The sequence below is a fragment of the Gorilla gorilla genome, chromosome 4, assembly GCF_029281585.2.
Source record: "Gorilla gorilla gorilla isolate KB3781 chromosome 4, NHGRI_mGorGor1-v2.1_pri, whole genome shotgun sequence".
NCBI lineage: Eukaryota > Metazoa > Chordata > Mammalia > Primates > Hominidae > Gorilla > Gorilla gorilla.
Window position 1 is genome coordinate 56572303 of NC_073228.2, and position 20541 is coordinate 56592843.

Here is a 20541-nt window from a genome sequence, read left to right on the forward strand (position 1 = left end):
GCTGGGCGCTACTTGGGAGGCTGAGGCAGGAGAATCACTTGAACCCGGGAGGCGGAGGTTGCAGTGAGCCAAGATCGCCCCACTGCACTCCAGCCTGGGGACAGAGCAAGATTCCATCCAAAAAAAAAAAAAAAAATGCTGTCATTTGCAGCAACATGTTAAGTGAAATAAATCAAGCAGGCCAGGCGTGGTGGTTCACGCCTGTAATCCTAGCACTTTGGGAGGCCAAGGCAAGAGGATCACTTGAGCTGAAGAGTTTGAAACCAACCTGGGCAACATGGTGAGACCTCATCACTACCAAAAAACAAAAATAAGCCAAGCGCAGAGAGACAAATATCACATGTTCTCGCTCATATATAGGAGCTAAAAAAGGTAGATCTCATGAAGATGAGAGTAGATTGGTGGTTACCAGACGATAGGAAGAGTAGTGGGGAGGAGGGGGGAAGAAAGATAAGTTGATTAATGGGCCCAAATACATGGTTTGACAGAAGAAATAAAATGTAGTGTTAGTAAGGTGATTATAATAATCTAGTGTACATTTCAAAATAACTAGAAAAAATTAATTCAAATGTTTCTAGCATAAAGAACAAACAATTAAGGTAATGAATATTCCAAGTACACTGAGATTTTATATTTCTAAATTATGAATGGATTAATGATCACATGTACCCCCCAAAAAATGTATCTATTATGCAACCCTAAAGGAAAAGAAAAACACTTTCTTAAACATTTTGTAGCCATGACTATCCAGTCAGAGACTTAATACACTGTTATACTAATATATAAGATTGATGTATGTGGTAATGATCTCACTAGCCTCCTTTCAGACAATGATGTCATGCCAGTAAATAATATGATTAGCTCTGAAGAAAGGGAAATCTGTCTGTATTGTCAAAGAAAGACTTATACTATAACATACCAAAAACCTACCTCTTGTCTAACAGTTAAGAGGTCAAAAAAGGGTAGATGTAGGCCGGGCACAGTGGCTCATGCCTGTAATCCCAACACTTTGGGAGGCCGAGGATGGTGGATCACCTGAGATCAGAAGTTAGAAACCAGCCTGGCCAACATGGTGAAACCCTGTCTCTACTAAAAATACAAAAAAATTAGCCAGTTGTGGTGGCAGGCACTTGTAATCCCAGCTACTCAGGAGGCTGAGGCAGAAGAATCCCTTAAACCCAGAAGGCGCACGTTGCAGTGAGCCGAGATTGCACCATTGCGCTCCAGCCTGGGCAACAAGAACGAAATTCCACCTCAAACAAAACCAAAAAAAAAAAAACGGTAGATACGTGTAGGTCTGCAGAGTTTAGAAACAGTTGTAGCATGTTTCAACTGCTGCTTTCTGGTCCTGGTCATTCCACTGTCTAATGGATATAGGGTAAAGGGTTATCCCACAGTTCCTTAGGGGAAATAGTTAAGTGACAGATACTGTTTTATCATGGCTTTTAGAGTCACAAAGGCCTGACACTGAAGCCAGACTTTATTAATATACGAACTATGTGGCCTTAAGCAAATCACTTAACTTTCTGGGCCTTAGTTGCATTCCATGACACATATGTTGAAGCAATGTGCCAAGTCGTCTCATTCCAGGACCTAAGCTGGAAAGCAGCCCCTGGGTGGGAAATACTATCTCAGGACAGAAGGCGGAAGCCAGAGTTCGAAGTCACTTTGTTAACTAGTAAGAATTCAGCACTGATGAGCTCATAACTTTTGCTTGAAAATATTTTTCCAGAGTAAACTCTAGTACACCAATCTAACTGCTTGATTAATTCATCAAGAGAACCAAATTAATGTTTTCAAATTTTCATTTTATATAATTCTCATGAGGATCAATACTTTTCCATCTGTTGTTGTTGTCGTTGTTGTTGAGACAGGGTCTCATTCTATTGCCCAGGCTGTAGTGCAGTGGCATAACCACAGCTCATCACAGCCTTGACCTCCCAGGCTCAAGTGATCCTCCCAAGTAGCTGAGAGCATAGGAACACGCCATCACACCTTGCTAATTTTTTCATTTTTTTGTAAATATGGGATCTTACTATGTTGCCCAGGCTAAAAAATTTATCCTGACTGACACAGAGTTAAAAAGGAACGTATACATAAGTTAAAAAGGCAAAAAATATATACCTTTCCAAAGAACTTGATGTCACCAACCTACATGCTTAAAAGCCATCTTTAGGTAATGACAAAAATGAAACATGAATTCACAAAATAAGTCATGCTGTATGTTGGTGAGCTTCGAAGAATAACTCAAACACAACATAAGGCCCATGGTATATGAATACATTAAGTACTCATTTGCATAAAACATACTTACTACTGATAAAATTTCAAATGTTAACATTTAATGCAAGCTCTGTGGCTGGGTACGGTGGCTCATGCCTGTAATCCCAGATCCCAGCACTTTGGGAGGCTAAGCTGGGTGGATCACCTGAGGTCAGGAGTTTGAAACCAGCCTGGCCAACATGGTGAAACCTCGTCTCTACTAAAAATACAAAAATTAGCCAGTCGTGGTGGCAGGCACCTGTAATACCAGCTACTCGGGAGGCTGAGTAAGGAGAATCGCTTGAACCTGGGAGGCAGAAGTTGCAGTGAGCCAAGATCGCACCACTGCACTCCAGCCTGGGTGACAGAGTGAGACTCTGTCTCAAAAAATAAAATAAAAATAAGATTAAAAAAATGCAAGCTCTGTTCCTATATGTGTGTGTTTTGAAAAACTTTTCCTTCTAAAACTAAAAAGTGTGTGTGTTCACATTACTGTTTCTTTAGTGCAGAGTCCAATAGAACAAAATGTTTCTTTCTTCAAATGTGTTTCATAATACTAAACCATGTCTTTCCTGGAAGTAAATATCATAAGGTAGAGTCATGCTTAGCTCCAAAAAAAAAATAAAGGGCCCCTTGAAATTCTGAATAAATAACAACATGCAAATGCAAAGTATAAATTCCTGAAGTCTAAGCAAAGAACATACACTGAGGAAACAACTACCAGGGATTAGAAAGCGGAATAGTACCCAAAGCTCACATTGAGCTTATCAGTCAAGCAGAAGAGACACCTCATTGAACATCCAGAGCATTGAGGAGAGACCCCAAGAGTTAATCCTTAGTATTAGAGGTAAACCATACTTATACTAAAGTCTATTCAAGACTCACCATTACAAAGCTTTAACACAGGATTAAAGAGGATTAGCTAATCTGTGATTAAGTGTGTGCTAGAATAAAATCCAACATTTTAAAAATAAAGACAACAAATTCAGGTACTTATAACATAAGGTTTACAATGTCTACTAGATATCAAAAAGTTACTAGATACAAGAAACAGAAAATTGTAACCAATCACCAGAAAATTATGAGGCAAAAGAATGACAGAGATGATAAAAACTGGTATACAAGAAGTTTAAAACAGCTGTTATAAATATGCTCAAGAATTTAAACAAAAATAAAAACATGGAAGTAGAAACTATATTTTAAAAAGAAACATGAAACTTTAGAGTGAAAAATATAATATCTGAACTAAAAAGTTATTGTGTGGCTTTTTTTTTTTTTTTTGAGACAGGGAATCTTTCTCTGTTGCCCAGGCTGGAGAATACAGTGGCATGATCTTGGCTCATTGCAACCTCTGCCTCCCGGGCTCAAGCAATCGTCCCACCTCAGCCTCCCAAGTAGCTGGGGCTACAGGTGTATACCACTACTCCTGGCTAATTTTTTGTATTTTCTGTAGAGGAAGGGTTTCACCATGTTGCCCAGGCTGGTCTTGAACTCCTGGGCTCCAGTGATCCACTTGCTTAGGCCTCCCAAAGTGCTGGGATTACAGGGGTGAGTCACTGTGCCTGGCCCTGTGTAGCCTTAAAAGCATATTAAACACTACTGAATAAAAGAGCAGTGAACTTGAAGAAACAGGAATAGGAACTATCCAATCTGAAGTACGGTGAAGAAAAAGAGCTAGAACTGGGGGTGGGGGGAGGAAAGGAGAGAAAATAATCAGTCTCAGTAACCCGTGAAAAACCACCAAGCTTTTTACATACCTGTACTTAGAGACCAAGAAAAGGGAAGGGTGAACAGAAACATATTTGAAGAACAGTACCGAAACACCTTCCAAATTTGATGATAAACCCACCAATCCAAAATGCTCAAAGAAACTCATATGTAAGATAAACAAAACCAAACAAAGGTATATCATACATTCCTGAAAAATAGTAATAGAGAAAATCTTGAAAGCACTGAGAGGGAAAAAGGTATAAAGTGAAACAAAAATAAGAATAATCACTGACTCGTAATCAGAAACAATGCAAGCCACAAGACAACAGAAGAAACAATTTTACTATACTGAAAGAAGAAAAAAACAGCCTAGGATTATATATCCAACAACAAAATGACCACTCAATTTTAAAAAGGGCAAATGACTTAAATAAAAAGATGCAACATCTTTAGTCATTAGGGAAATGCAAATCAAAACCACAATGACATACCACTTCACACCTACAAGAACGGCTATAATAAAATGAATAAGGCCAGGCGCGGCGGCTCACGCCTGTAATCCTAGCACTTTGGGAGGCCTAGGTGGGCGGAATGCCTGAGCTCAGGAGTTCAAAACCAGCCTGGGCAACACAGTGAAACCCCATCTCTACTTAAAATACAAAAAAATTAGCCAGGCGTGGCGGTGTGCGCCTGTAGTCCCAGCTACTCAGGAGGCTGAGGCAGGAGAATGGCTTGAACCCGGGAGGCAGAGGTTGCAGTGAGCCGACATCATGCCACTGCACTCCACACTCCAGCCTGGGCAACAGAGTGAGACTCCATCTCAAAAAATAAAAATAAATAAAATAAAATGAATAAATAACAAGAATGTAAAAAAACCTGCAACATCTATACACTGTTGATGGAAATGTAAAAGGGTACAGCTGTTCTGGAAAACAGCCTGGTGGTTCTTCAAAAAGGTAAACATAGAATTACCATATGACCTGACAATTCTGTTCCAAAAAGAATTGAAAACAGAGATTCAAACAGATACTTGTATGCCAATATTCACAGCAGCATTATTGACAATAGAAGAAAAGTGGAAACAACCCATAAAAAGATGAATAAAACGTGGTATATACACACAGTGAAGTATTATTTAGCCATAAAAAAGAATGGGTGTTTGCAGCCATTACAGCTCTCTAGCACCTTTAGCTCACTGAGCTCCTGCAGAGGGAGCTGAAGAATAAGTAAACAAGTCTCTATAGCATGGCCTGTACAAAACAGATAGCCTGCAAACTGCCCGTGGTAAAGCACCCAGGAAGCAATTAGCCACAAAAGCCATTCACAAGAGTGCACCCTCTATTGGAGGAGTAAAGAAACGTCATCATTACAGGCCTGGTACTCTGTGACACTGAACCTGATTACAAGTCCACTGAACTTCTGATTCACAAACCTCCCTTCCAGCATCTGATATGGGACTTCAAAACAGATCTGTGCTTCATAATACAGTTACTGGTGCTCTGCAGGAGGCAAATGATGGTTGGCCTTTTTGAAGACATCAACCACTCTGCTATCCATGCCAAACATGTAACAATTATGCCAAGACATTCAGCTACCTTGCCGCATATATGGAGCACATGCTTAAGAATATGCTATGATGAGTAACATTTCATTCTCAAAAAAAAAAAAAAAAATTCTCTCTTCCCTGTTATTGGTAGTTCTGAACCCTAGATTTTTTTTCCCCATGGGGTGAAAAGCTACCTAAGTAAATGACTGCAAGTGGGAAAATGGGGAACGGAAATCAGGTATAGGGAGTTTTTCTATTTTCATGTTGCAAGAGAATTTTTAATATAAATATGGGTATGTAAAGCATTAATGCAAGTCAAAGTGTTTCAGTGAGCATGTTTCCGCAGTTCAACTAGCAAGTACATATTTTTAATATTGTCTCTCTTCTGTGCTGTTCCTGTAACTACAAAAAAAGGAATGGGCCAGGCACGGTGGCTCATGCCTGTAATCTCAACACTTTGGGAGGCTGAGACAGGGGGAGCACTTGAGGTCAGGAGTTCGAAACCAGACTGGCCAACATGGTGAAATCCCGTCTCCACTAAAAATACAAAAAATGAGTCGGGTGTGGTGGTGGGCGCCTGTAGTCCCAGCTACTCGGGTGGCTGAGGCAGGATAATTGCTTCAGCCTGGGAGGTGGAGGTTGCAGTGAGCAGAGATCACACCATTGCACTCCAGCCTGGGCAAAAGAGCGAGACTTCGACTCATAAAAACAAACAAACAAACAAACAAAGGAATGAAGTTCTGATATACGCTACAAATGGATGAACCTTGAAAACATTATGCTAAGTGAAATAAGCCAGACACAAAATGGCAAATATTGTATGATTCCACAATATGAAATATTTAGAACAGGCAAATTCATAGAAGTAGAAAGTAGACTGGAGGTTATCAGGGGCTGGGGAGGAAGAAGAATGGGAAATAACTGCTTAACAGGTACAGTATTTCTGTTTGGTGTGATGAAAGAAAAATTATTTTTCCATGTAAATTTGAGAAAAATGGAGTGATGAAAAATGTTGAAAGTAGATAGGCATGGTGATTGGGCAACATTGTGAATGTAATTAATATTACCGAAATGTTCACTTAAAGGTGATTAAAATGGGCCAGGCACAGTGGCTCATGCCTATAACCCCAGCACTTTGGGAGGCCAAGGCACAAGGATCACTTGAGCCCAGGAGTTTGAGACCAGCCTGGGCAACATAGTGAGACCTCATTTCTATTAAAAAAACTTAAAAATAAGCCAGGCATGGTGATGCATGCCTGTAGTACCAGCGACTCGGGAGGCTGAGCTGGGAGGATTACTTGAGCCAAGGAGGTCGAGGCTACAGTGAACCATGATCAAGCCACTGCACTCAAGCCTGGGTGACAGAGTGAGACCCTGTCTAAAAAAAAAAAAAAAGTTAAAATGGTTAATTTTATGTTATAAATCCCAATACTTTGGGAGGCCAATGCAGGAAGATCGCTTAATGCCAGGAGTTTGAGACCAGCCTGGGCAAAATAGCAAGACCCTCACCGCTACAAAATATTTAAGAATTAGCCAGGTGTAGTGCCATGCACCCGCAGTTCCAGCTACACAGGAGGCTAAAGTGGGAGGATTGTTTGGGCCTGGGAGATTGAGGTACCATTGCATTCCAGCCTGGGCAACACAGTGAGACCAGCCTGGCCAAAATGGTAAAACCCCGTCTCTACTAAAAATACAAAATTATCTGTGCATGGTGGTATGCGCCTATAGTCCCAGCTACCTGGGGGGCTGAGGCAGGAGAATCACTGGAACCCAGGAGGCAGAGATTGCAGTAAGCTGAGATGGTGCCACTGCACTCCAGCCTCGGCGACAGAGCCAGACTCTGTCTCAAGAAAACAGAAAACAAACAAAAAAAACCAGCCAACTGGCTTTTGTAATTGATCATGACTGTTAAACATTTTTAAAATCAGTGGTACAAATTGTGACATAGAAAGCATGTGTATCAGTTTTGTAAATGACAAAGTTGGTAGGGATGGCTAAAAGGTTAACAGAATTAAATCAAATTCATCTTAGGCTGTGACACTAGGCTAAAAGCAACAAAATTAATCTATTTAAACTGCAGTTTCCTTATAAACTCAGCATATATAAAGATATAGAAGAAGATCAAGCTTGAAATTTTTAGCCAACAAAGTGATGACCTTTTGGCTTGTTTAGGCTAATACAATTTTATGCTGAATGGTAGTGATTAAAGAATTATATATTCTCCTACTCTTCACTAATCTAATTCCATCTAGAGAACAGCATGGGATTAACCATTATGCATATTAACTGTGGTTAAGAAGCAGCAGGGAAAAGGACTTGTTCACATCTCTAGGAGGGAAAGTTCCAGTTTCCCAATTCAAACAGCTGAACTCCACCTCCATGAAGCAGAGGATTTCCAGTTGAGACTCAAATAAAGACAACAAAAATTTCAGGATTATGAAACTGTGACAAAATCATTAGCGGCTTTTAGCTGCACCCCCACCTCCAAACCCAGAAAACGAGGCTGGGACTAGGTCAGGTGAATTTACAGAATTGTTTTCCTGCCCCCAAACTTAAATGGAGTAGAACCAAAACACAAAAATTTTACTGAATTAATGATATCCTACATCATTTTCAAGCTGGTGTGCTACATCAATTTATAACATCCAACATTTAGCAAGATACAAAAATGGTAGCCTTGTAAGAGAAATGTTAGAGAAGGATGTGAGTGAAAAATTGACCACTTTTTAAAATAAGTTATTAGTTACAATGGGATATTATTCAGTCATAAAAAGGAATGAAGTTCTGATACATGTTACAACATGAATGAACTTTGAAAACATTATGCTAAGTGAAATAAGCCAGATACAAAAGGACACATATTATATGATACCACTTACGTAAAGTAATTTGAATCGGCAAATTCATAAAGACTAAAAGTTGACTGCGTGTTATGAGGGTTTGGGGGAAGGGGTTGGGAGCATTAATGGTTAATGAGTCGAGTTTCTGTTTGGGATGATGAAAGGTTTTAGAAAAAGATAGTGGTGATAGCTGCAAAATATTGTGAATGTAGTTAGTGTCTGTGAACTGTACACTTTAAAATGGTTAAAATGGCAAATATTATGTTTTATATATTTTGCCACAACAAAAATTTTAAAACATAGTAAAATACAGGGACTCAGATTAAGAATATTCAGATAATAAATACGAGTATAATAAACACTTAGATAGAAATTACTTCTGTGAGCTAGGCACAGTAGCTCTTGCCACAACAAAAATTTTAAAACATAGTAAAATACAGGGACTCAGATTAAGAATATTCAGATAATAAATATGAGTATAATAAACACTTAGATAGAAAGTACTTCTGTGAGCTAGGCACAGTAGCTCATGCCTGTAATCCCAGCACACTGGGAGGCTGAGGCGGGCAGATTGCTTGAGCCCAGGAGTTCGAGACCAGCCTGGGCAACATGGTGAAACCCCATCTCTACCAAAAAAATATAAAAATTAGGCAGAAGTGGTGGTGCGCACCTGTAGTCCCACCTACTCAAGTGGCTGAGGTGGGAGGACTGCTTGAGCCCAGGAGGCAGAGGTTGCAGTGAGCCAAGATAGCGCCACTGCACTCCAGCCTGGATGACAGAGTGAGACCCCATCTCAAAAATAAAAATAAAAATAATACAAAATTTAAAAATACACTATAACAACTATTCATGTAGTATTTACATTGCAATAGGTATTATAAATAATCTAGAGATGATTTAAAGTATACAGGGGGTGAGGGGTGTGTGCATACTAAACATTTTATTTAAGGGACTTGAGCATTTGCAGATTTTGGTATCCTGGTGGGCCTAGAATCAATCCCCAACAGATACCAAGGATGACCGCGTAAGTATCTTCAATATCAGCATTGGAACTCTTCTCTCATACAATATATTTTCGGGGAGTAATCTGTTGAAAATCCCAAACTGTTATTTAAACAAACTACCAAGAATACAATTAAGTCCTCATTTAACATCATGGATAGGTTCTTGGAAACTGCAACTTCAAAGGACACCAGGTAGAATAAAACCAATTTTACCACAGGTTAATTGATATAGAGTCAAGTTCCTGAGGTATGTTTCTGGTCACAAAAATATCACCAAACTTCTGAATAAATACCCCAAAACATTTCTAATATTAAACACTGAAATAAATGTAAGCTATACATACATTTGAGGAAAATTAATAAAAAGTAAGATAAATTACTATATCTACCCAATTATTACTGTTCATTGTCACAGGTAATCAGAGCCTATGTCAGCAGCTCAAGGGCACCATCCCATCACAGGGCACACTCACACAGACATCCACACTCACTCAGACTGGGACAACTTAGACATGCCAAGTCATCAAACGTGCACACCTTTGGGATGAGGGAAGAAACCGGGGTACCTGGAGAAAACCCACACAGACATGTAGGGGAGCATGCAAACCACACAGTGGCCCTGGCCAGAAATTGATGTTTTTTTCATCAACATTATAATGAAAAACAACACCGAATGAGTGATGAGATGACATTATTTGAGGACGTGCTGCACACAGTTATTTAAACCTATTAAGTAATCAAGGAAGAGTCTCCCTAATAAATAAAAATATTTTCAGAAAGGGTAATAAGCAATAAAACTAGCATTTTAGAACATGTACAATGATTACCAGAATTCCAGGCAAATGTCACATGCAGGTTCCAGGAACTAGGACCTGGAGATCTTTGAAGCCATTATTTAGCCTACAACCCTCTCCAGAGTAGCTACGGTCCTAGGAGAATGGGACAAATTCTCATTGCTTTTTATCCCCCATCTCTGTCCTCTTACCTCCTACAGCTTGGCTCTGGATACAGATGCAGTAGCACAAAGTATATGGCACAGTAGTATAACTAAAAACCCTAACTCTCTAACCAGAGGACTGAAAATCAGAGATCCAGGGAAATGGAAAGTAAAATGAATATTGAGGAGAGGAAGAAGCTCAGGAAAGTTGTCTTTTGAACTCCTGGGTATACCTCCCAGCTGTATATGAATGGATATAAGCCTAAATTGCTTATCAAAGTCTGAGAATTAAAATTCAGCATAGACCAAAACCCAGGTCCCAGTCTAGCTACTGGGTGATACACATATGGGACAGATACAAATACCACTGCAAAGACTCTAAAAACTTAACTGACATTGGAACTACAACCAACGTTAAGACTGGTGGGAACTGATGCTCTGAGCCCATAATTATCAAGGTCTGATAAAACAAATATACCGACATCTCCAAAGCAACAATCAGAATCTCATAACACAATATTCCAAATGTCTAGAATATAATCTGAAATCACTCAGCACATAAAGAACCAGGAAATTATCATCTCAATTAGGAAACGACAATCAATCAACAGGTACCATCAATCAGGTGAGACACATTGGATATAGACAAAGGCTTTAGAACAGCTATTACAAAAATTCCCAAAGAAATGAGGGCAAACATTCTTGAAATGAACGGAAACACGACAGTTTAAACATAGTAACAGAAAATACAGAAGACCAAATGAAAATTTTACAATGAAAAATACAGTAACAACAACAACAACAAATTTTTTTTTAAAGAAAAAATAATATTTATTTGCAATATAAACAAAGTCCCGTTGTTGGTTCGGGATATATATATATGTGTGTGTGTGTATATATATATGTAGGGTCACAAATCTTCCTTCATAAGATCATAAAGCAAAACTGGCCACCTACTGGCATACCCTCATTTACACAAATCTGGTACATCTTTCTGGGTTTTCTTTTTAAAAATAAAAGAGAGAAAAAGAGAACCATGTACAGCATGGAGACTTGTTGTCAATTTCTCGACTGTGGCAAGATTTTAATCTGCTGCCCTAAAGAATCCCTGAAAGCCACCCCCGTGAGGTAAGAAGCAGTGGGGCAGAGTTTTTCTGTGGCCTCACTCACATGCTGAGTGCTGCTCCGTCAGGGACCCTGGCCTGACCCCTCTGCCTGCCCCAGGCCCCCATGCAGTCCTGACACCTGGTGGAACTGAGGCTGGAGAAGGAACAAAACTGGAGGAAGATAACGGAATCCGTGGCTTCGTTCTGTGGAGGCAGGGGGAAGTGAACAGAGCCTTACCCCCCTTCTGCTGGTGCATCCTTGCCCCACTTGCCCCCGCCCTAGGGTTGAAATGGGTGCAAGTCTCCTGGCAGTAGAAGACATGGGCAAGATGAGGGCAGGGCAAGCTTCCAAGGGGACAAGGGGGCTGGGAGTGGCCAGACCAAAGCGACAGCTAGGGAGAAGGAAGAACCTGGAGGTCGGGCTGGGCCCCACCACCTAAGGTCTCCCCAGCCACTGGGCCTCCACTCCCAGTTACAACAAGAGAGAGGAAAGGAAGAGAGAGGGAGGGGGGGAGAGAGAAAGAGAGAGAGAGAGAGAGAGAGAGAGAGAGAGAGAGAGAGAGAGAGAGAGGGAGAGGAAGAGAGAGAGACACACAGACAGACAGAAGCAGTGGCTAAGTATATAAAAGGGCTCAGAGCCCAAGCCTTCTTAGGGGCTGAGCCCAGAGGGCTAATGCTACTGCCTGGCAGCCCCCTGCGGCCCACCTCCTGGGGGACAGCGGCAGGGCCCCAGGTTCCCCACCTTCTGCCTCAGGGAGGTCTGCAGGGACCACCAGAGGGATGGATGAGACGGCAGAAAATGCAAAGACCACCATCCAGCCCACCAATCACAACTTGCAGCAGTCATCACAGGCGAATGCAGGGCTAAGTCAGACTGGGCCAAGGGTGGGAGGCGGCACGACTGGGGGTCCCAATACCTGAAGAGCAGTAAGCCACCCCTTCAAGAAGGGCCCGCTGAGGAAACAGAGGCTTCACACATGTGCAAAACGCATTTGGTCAAGGTCAACATGGGGTCTGTCTTTTCCATACAAAAACAAAAACAAACACGATACTTGCTTTTTGAAATTGAACGAAAAACAAAACTGATAACATTTCTCTCTCTTGCAGGATCAGGAAAGGGATGAAATACTGGGTTATACAATCCACTGTTGCATGTAGCCTGAAAATAACACTTTTTGTTTAAAAAAAAAAAAAAGAAAAATCAAGAAGAGCTCAAACACTCTTTGTGCTCCAGGGAGCTTAGATTTACCTGCCAAAAGTAAAAAGTAAACTCAGGTCCGTGGATGTGTCTTTAAAAAACAGCAAAACTGGCTGGGCCGTCAGCAGAAAGGAGCGTCCTGGACAGGATGAGGCCCTGGTGGACGCCCAAAGCCACGTGTCCAAGAGCCGAGGCCTCTCCAGCAAGCCCTGCAGTGGGAGACCTTGCCTGCGGGCCCTACCCCCAAGGATGGTGAGGGGCGCTCCGACACCGATCAGCCTGGGCCTCTGGGCACAGGTGACATCTGGGGGTTCCTCAGGCCAGAGGTGGCGGGCTTGGGCTCTCCCACCTAGCCCTGTGGAGAGCCGAGCAGGGGCCTGGTGCCATGCCCCCCGTGCACCAGGCCTCACGTGGACTACAGCGTATTGAGTGGCAACAGGTTGTGGTTGGTGGGCGTGGAAAAGTAGAGCTGCTCACTCGACGCGTGGTTGTCGCACGGGCTGCTTAGCCCCAGCGTCCGCTCAAAGTCCGGCAGCTGCCCCATGAAGTTGAAGTTGGGCGAGATGTTGGACTTTTTCCTCTTGACAAAGTCGTAGGCGTCGTTGAGTGACAGGTTCATCTTCTGCATCAGATAGGCCACAGTGACCGTCACTGAGCGGCTGATGCCTGCCAGGCAGTGCACCAGGACACCACACTTCTTGGAGCGGGCTTCGTCAATGAAGCTGATGGCCTCAGGGAAGAACTGGGAGAGGTTCTCGCTCCAGTGGTCAGAGATGGGGATCTGCTTGTAGGTGAACTCGCCGCCGTGCTCGAAGGCGTTGGGTAGGTTGGGTGTGACATTGAGGATATACTTGATGCCGTACTTGCCGAGCACGTCCAGGTTGGTGGAGTCCTTGGCGCAGCCGAGGTAGAGGTAGGGCAGGATCTGGACAGGGAAGGCTGGTTGGCTGGATGGCACAGGGCTGCCGTCCGACTCGGTGGCACTGCTGGGCAGCTCTCGGTCCGACTCGCCGTCGGAGCAGTCAGAGCTGATGCGCAGGCCCCCCAGGCCCAGCACTGAGGTGGGTGGCGAGCTGCTCGGCGAGGAAGAGCTGTCCACGGTGGTCTCGCAGTGCTCAGAGTACTCTGTCTGAAACTCGTTGAAACCACCTTGGACGTAGTAGGCCTGGCAGCCGTCGTCGCGCAGCTTCTGTAGGAGCAGGCCGAGCACGGAGGCGGGAGCGCCGGGCTCGGGCTGCCACTCGGCCGTGGCCTCGTCGTAGAGCAGCACGGTGGCCGCCTTGCAGCGCGTGGCGAAGCGCTCCTTGTCGGCGTGGTTGGGGATGATGGAGCGGATGGGCAGGTTGCCCTTGCGCAGGCGGCGCAACATGAGTCCCGGGATGGCCAGGTTGATGGCCGTCTCGATGTGCGACGACTCGAAGAGCTCGTGCGGCCGGTAGTCGAGCAGCAGCAAGGACGCGCCAACGCGCGCCGCCAGCTCCTCCTGCAGCCACTCGGCGCTCTTGCAGGGCATGGCCCCTGCCCCCGTCGCCGCGCCCGCCCCGGTGCCTGCGCCGGACCCCGACCCCGCACCGGGCTCGGACCCCGCCCGGGTGCCCCCAGCCGCCGCCGCCCCCGAAGTCGACATGTGCGCCCGCGCTGGGGGGCCGCGGAGCTGGTTTTTCATGGGGAGCGCGGGCGGCCCGGGGCCGGGGCCCGGCAGCCCTGCCCTGGGACGGCGCCCCGGCCGCGCGGGCCCCAGCCGCGTCTCTGGGCGCCCGCCTCCCGCCGAGCTGCGCGCCCGCCGCCCCGGCCTCCCGGCCTCCCGGCCTCCGTCCCGCCCGGCCGGCCCTCCGCGCGCACCGCGGCCTGACAGCCCCAATTAAAAAAAATTTTAAGCCACTTCCCTAAATCTATCAATTGGAAATCTGGAAAGACAAGCTTCTCTTTTAACAGTGACCATTCGTTGTGATGGTCAACTCTATTAATCATTAACACCTCAGTGGTAACTGTTTTAATCAGATGGCTTTTTTTTTTTTTTTAGCCCTAGTGATACTAACTGAAAAAGAAATTTTCTTTGAACTTTGCCACAACTTTAGTCATCCCTTTGCAATAAAGTGCCCATAGTTGGCATTCAATGACTGTTGAGAAAACTTAATAAACAGAAATAAATAGAATAAAAGCATGTCTTTATGAGACAGAAAAAAAGTTAAGTAAAATGTGACAACTAGATACAAAATAGGCCCACTGCTTTATAAGACGTGTTTAATATAAGACTCAACATGCTGGTTCTTTAAAGTGAACTGAGTAGGTAACTCTATAGGCCAAACTTTTTTTTTAAGGTTATTTTAAGATGAGTTCTTGCCATGTTGCCCAGGCTTGCCTCGAACTCCTAGGCTCAAGGGATCCTCCCACCTCAGCCTCCTCATTAGCTGGGACTACACGAACATACCACTACGCCTGGCTCCCTAAATCATATTTAAGTGTTTAAGATATTGTTCTTAAATCAATGAATTTAATAAGCATTATACTAAAAGCCAAGAAAAAGCATGGCATATACTACTTGAAATCCACATGGATTTCATTTTGGCTCTCTGTATTAGTAAATCTTCACAAAAATTTATTTATACAAAATTCATAACTTAATCGGTATTCTAAAAATAGATTTTAATAAATAGATGTAATTTCAGAAAAGTTCTGATATTTGTTCTACACACTAAAAAAATAGAATTTCAAAAAAGGGTCAAGATTAGAAAACACGAAAATTAACTGACTCAGGGTTCAAAAAAAGGAGATAGTCCCTGGGCTCTAGACTTGGAGTTACATTTATAGAATCACCACATAAAATATAAATACCATATATCAACATTAAATTTGGTTAACAATTACCACTTTAACATTTTAAAGATATTTATTGCTAAAAAACAGAAAACTTTAACATTCTTCAAAGCACTAAAATGGATTGAGCCAATTAAGCCAATTACAAATTTCCATATACATATACACCACATGAATGTATAAATATTTTCATTTCAGATTTACTAGTCCATTTGATCAAGAAATTTGAACATCTGGAGATCAGGAAAATGCAAATCAAAACCACAATGAGACACAACTTCATACCCACTAGGACAGCTATAATAAAAAACACAGATAATTAAACTCCAAGGATATAGGGAAATTGGAACCCGCGTATACTATTGGTAGAAATGTAAAATGGGCAGCCACTTTGGAAAATAGTCTGGCAGTTCCTCAAAAAGTTAAATGAAGAGTTACCATATGACCCAGAAATTCCATGCAAGGTATATATCCAAAGAAATGGAAATATATATCCACGCAAAGGTATACAAACAAATGTTCACAGCAGCATTATTTATAATAACAAAAAAGTGGAAATAACCCAAATATTCATTAACTGATGAAATAAACAAAATGTTGTATATATGCATACAATGAAATATTATTCAACAATAAAAAGGAATAAAGGACTGATACATGTTTTCAAGATTCATCTAAGAGGCCAATCACAGAAAACTATGATTCCATTTATATGAAATTACTAGAATAGTGAAATCTATATAGACAGAAAGAAAGTAGATTAGTGTATTAGTTGGCCAAAGGCTGTGAGAGGAGAAGATGAAGAAAACAGGGATGACTGTTAAAGTAAGGTTTCTTTTTGGGGAGATGAAACTGTGGTAATGGGTACACAACTCTACGAACATACCAAAAGCCACTGAATTGTATACTTTAAATGTGTGAATAGTGTGACATGTAAATTATAGCTCAATAAAAGCTTTTAAGAAAAACAAAACACTATTTCTTTTAAAGCAAAGAACTGGTGTATGTAACAAAGTTGGTTAAACACACTTTGCTGAATACTGCTCCTATAAGGCTTTTTATTTCTCACCTGAAATTTCTGAAAGCCAAATATAACAAGAAAGAAGACTGGAAAAGTAGTTCAAGATAAACCTTCATGTGAAGTACTATATGCTTTACTGTTTTCTAAAAAGCGTCAAAACATCTCTACGGCTTCTGCCATTTGGAAATTAAGAAATTCTTCTTCAAAGGTAGAATACTAGTAAAGTTGCCACCCATACATAAAATAGCTTAAGCAATCAGCAGTGCAAACTATAAAATGATTTTTTAAAAGCATAAACCAGGCCAGGTGCAGTAGCTCATGCCTGTAAAACCAGCACGTTGGAAGGCCAAGGTAAGAAGATTGCTTGAGGCCAGGAGTTCAAGACCAACCTGGGCAGGCAACACAGTGAGACCTTGTCTCTACAAAAACATTTTTAAAAGTTAGCTGGGCATGGTGGTGCACCTGTGGTCCCAGCTACTTGGGAGGCTAAAGCAGGAAGATTGGTTGAACCCAGGAGTTCGAGGTTGCAATCAGCTATGATTGCACCACTGCACTCCACCCTGGGTGACAGAGTGAGACCGTGTTTCAAATATATATATATATTATTTTTTTAATTAAAAACTATTTTTAAAACTAACCAGATTCTAGAAAAAAGTGAAAACACATTTTCAAAATGCTACTAACTTGATTCGAAAAAGACTATCTCAGTGTCTTCCACATGAGGCAAGAGAAGAAACCAATTCTTAAACCTCATTTCCCCTACCCCTGAGATCAATGGGTTCCTATAGATAGAATTTTATATTTATATTTTCCCATTGTTATTAATGGTAATTAACAACATGTAAATGGTATGGTTAAAAGTCACCCTCATTTTACCTTTGATACTTTATCTTTTCTTTGTTTCAATGCATTGATACCTTATCTTGATGTCTCACATTACTTCAACAGAAATAAAAAATACATTTTGAAAAGCAATGTAAAAAATTAACCTTTGTCTCAGAAAATTATACTAAAAATCTGTTACAGGCCAGGCATGGTGGCTCACATCTGTAATCCCAGCATTTTGGGAGGCTGAGGCCCACAGATTATCTGAGGTCGGGAGTTCGAGACCAGCCTGACCAACATGGAGAAAACCCCCTCTCTACTAAAAATACAAAATTAGCCAGGTATGGTGGCACATGCCTGTAATCCCAGCTACTTGGGAGGCTGAGGCAGGAGAATTGCTTGAAACTGGGAGGCGGAGTTTGCAGTGAGCTGAGATCACGCTGTTGCACTCCACCCACGGCAACAAGAGCAAAACTCCATCTCAAAAAAAAAAAAAGTATAAACTGCCATGAGTTCTTATTCCTCACCTAAAATATTCTCTGCATTGGAATTTATAACAGTAAGTCTTCAGAAGTAAAAATCGGAGCTCCATTAATCCTAGAAAAATCTCTCTTTTGCTCTAAAAATATAAAGCTACTGTTTTCAGGAAAATAATTTAGAAATTTACATTGCTTCCTTATATGATATATTCTAAAGTGGTTATCCTTTTTAAGTGCATGATCCTTTTATAATAAAATCCCAAAAATACCTTTCCTTGGTCTTAAAAAATATATGTTATTACTTTTACTATTAAAACAAAACATTATTAGCTAGGAAATAAAGTTCTTTCCATCTACAACTGGCAGCTTGTGTAGTCCTGTAGCTTTCTTTATAGATATATTGATGTTAAAATACTATGATATCTCAAAACATTAATTTCAGAATCTCACCAAGAATAATGATGCTCTGTTTACTCAGACTTAAAGGTCCAAGCTCTCCATAGGATTTTTTTTTTCTCCATAGGATTTTAAAAAAGAACTCACAAGGGTCATATGCACTGACCCTTCCCTAGCTTTGCAAATAATTACCTTGTTTATAAATCCCATTATTTAACTTGACCTCCCTGCAGTTGTGGAATATAGATCATCCATTCCATGAGTCTATCCACCCACTAAAACTAAATTCAAGCTTCAAAATTACCAGCCCTGCCAAGCTCAGTGGCTCACACCTGTAATCCCAACACTTTGGGAGGCCAAGGTGGGAGGATCATTTGAGCTCAGGAGTTCAAAACCAGCCTGGGCAAGATGGCAAAACCACGATTCTACAAAAAATACAAAAATTCTTTGCCTCTTTTGATCTTTGTTGGTTTAAAGTCTGTTTTATCAGAGACTAGGATTGCAACCCCTGCTTTTTTTGGCTTTCCATTTGCTTGGTAGATCTTTCTCCATCCCTTTATTTTGAGCCTATGTACGATTCTGCACGTGAGATGGGTCTCCTGAATACAGCACACTGATGGGTCTTGACTCTTTATCCAATTTGCCAATCTGTGCCTTTTAATTGGGGCATTTAGCCCATTTACATTTAAGGTTAATATTGTTACATGTGAATTTGATCCTGTCATTATGATGTTAGCTGGTTATTTTGCCCATTAATTGATGCAGTTTCTTCATAGCATCGATGATCTTGACAATTTGGTATGTTTTTGCAGTGGCTGGTACCGGTTGTTTCTTTCCATGTTTAGCTCTTCTGTCACGAGCTCTTGTGTAAGGCAGGCTTGGTGGTGACAAAATCTCTCACCATTTGCTTGTCTGTAAAGGATTTTGTTTGTCCTTCACTTATGAAGCTCAGTTTGGCTAGATATGAAATTCTGGGTTGAAAATTCTTTTAAGAATGTTGAATATTGGCCCCCACTCTCTTCTGGCTTGTAGGGCTTTTGCCTAGAGACCCACTGTTAGTCTGATGGGCTTCCCTTTGTGGGTAACTCGACCTTTCTCTCTGGCTGCCCTTAACATTTTTTCCTTCATTTCAACCTTAGTGAATCTGACAATTATGTGTCTTGGGGTTGCTCTTCTTGAGGAGTATCTTTGTGGTGTTCTCTGCTCCTGAATTTGAATGTTGGCCTGCCTTGCTAGGCTGGGGAAGTTCTCCTGGATAATATCCCGAAGAGTGTTTTCCAGCTTGGTTCCATTCACCCCATCACTTTTCGCAGTGGCTGGTAGCAGTTGTTTCTTTCCATGTTGAATGCTTCCTTCAGGAGCTCTTGTAAGGCAGGCCTGGTGGTGACAAAATCTCTCAGCATTTGCTTGTCTGTAAAGGATTTTATTACTCCTTCACTTACGAAGCTTAGTTTGGCCGGATATGAAATTCCGGGTTGAAAATTCTTTAGGAATGTTGAATATTGGCCCCCACTCTGTTCTGGCTTGTAGGGCTTTTGCCAAGAGAACACCAATCAAACGTAGATTTGGTCTTTTCACATAGTCCCATATTTCTTGGCGGCTTTGTTCATTTCTTTTTACTCTTTTTTCTCTAACCTTGTCTTCTCGCTTTATTTCATTGATTTGATCACTTCCATCACTGATACCCTTTCTTCCACTTGATCGAATCCGCTATTGAAACTTGTGCATGCGTCACAAAGTTCTCACGCCATGGTTTTCTGCTCCATCAGGTCATTTAGGGTCTTCTCTACACTGTTTATTCTAGTTAGCCATTCATCTAACCTTTTTTCAAGGTTTTTTAGTTTCCTTGCGATGGGTTCAAACATCCTCCTTTAGCTCGGAGAAGTTTGTTATTACCAACCTTCTGAAGCCTACTTCTGTCAACTCGTCAAGTGATTCTCCATCCTGCTTTGTTCTGTTGCTGCCGAGGAGCTGTGATCCTTTGGAGGAGATGAGGTACTCTGATTTTTAGAATTTTCAGCTTTTCTGCTTTGGTTTCTGCCCATCTTTGTGGTTTTTATCTACCTTTGGTCTTTGATGTTGGTGACACCCAGATGGGATTTTGGTGTAGATGTCCTTTTTGTTGATGATGATGCTATTCCTTTCTGTTTGTTCATTTTCCTTCTAACACTCAGGTCTCTCAGCTGCAGGTCTGTTGGAATTTGCTGGAGGTCCACTCAAGACCTTGTTTGCCTGGGTATCACCAGTAGAGGCTGCAGAACAGCAAATATTGCAGAACAGCAAATATTGCTGCCCGATCCTTCCTCTGGAAGCTTCTTCCCAAAGGGGCACCTGCCTATATGAGGTGTCTGTAGGCCCCTACTCAGAGGTGTCTCCCAGTTAGGCTACACAGGGGTCAGG

General features: G+C 41.9%; 1 protein-coding gene across 1 annotated transcript; it reads right to left on the reverse strand.

Annotated features, from left to right (window-relative positions):
- Positions 1–11105: 11105 nt before the first annotated feature.
- On the reverse strand, positions 11106–14300 carry LOC115933338 (dual specificity protein phosphatase 7-like). Its single transcript, XM_055388334.2, has one exon. It carries the CDS (start codon positions 14267–14269, stop codon positions 13019–13021), a length of 1251 nt encoding a protein of 416 aa, XP_055244309.2. The 5' UTR covers positions 14270–14300; the 3' UTR covers positions 11106–13018.
- Between the last annotated feature and the right edge of the window lie 6241 nt (positions 14301–20541).

Excerpts from the sequence above, each read along its gene's own strand:
- LOC115933338 (XM_055388334.2), bottom strand. The coding sequence starts at position 14,269 with ATGAAAAACCAGCTCCGCGGCCCCCCAGCGCGGGCGCACATGTCGACT.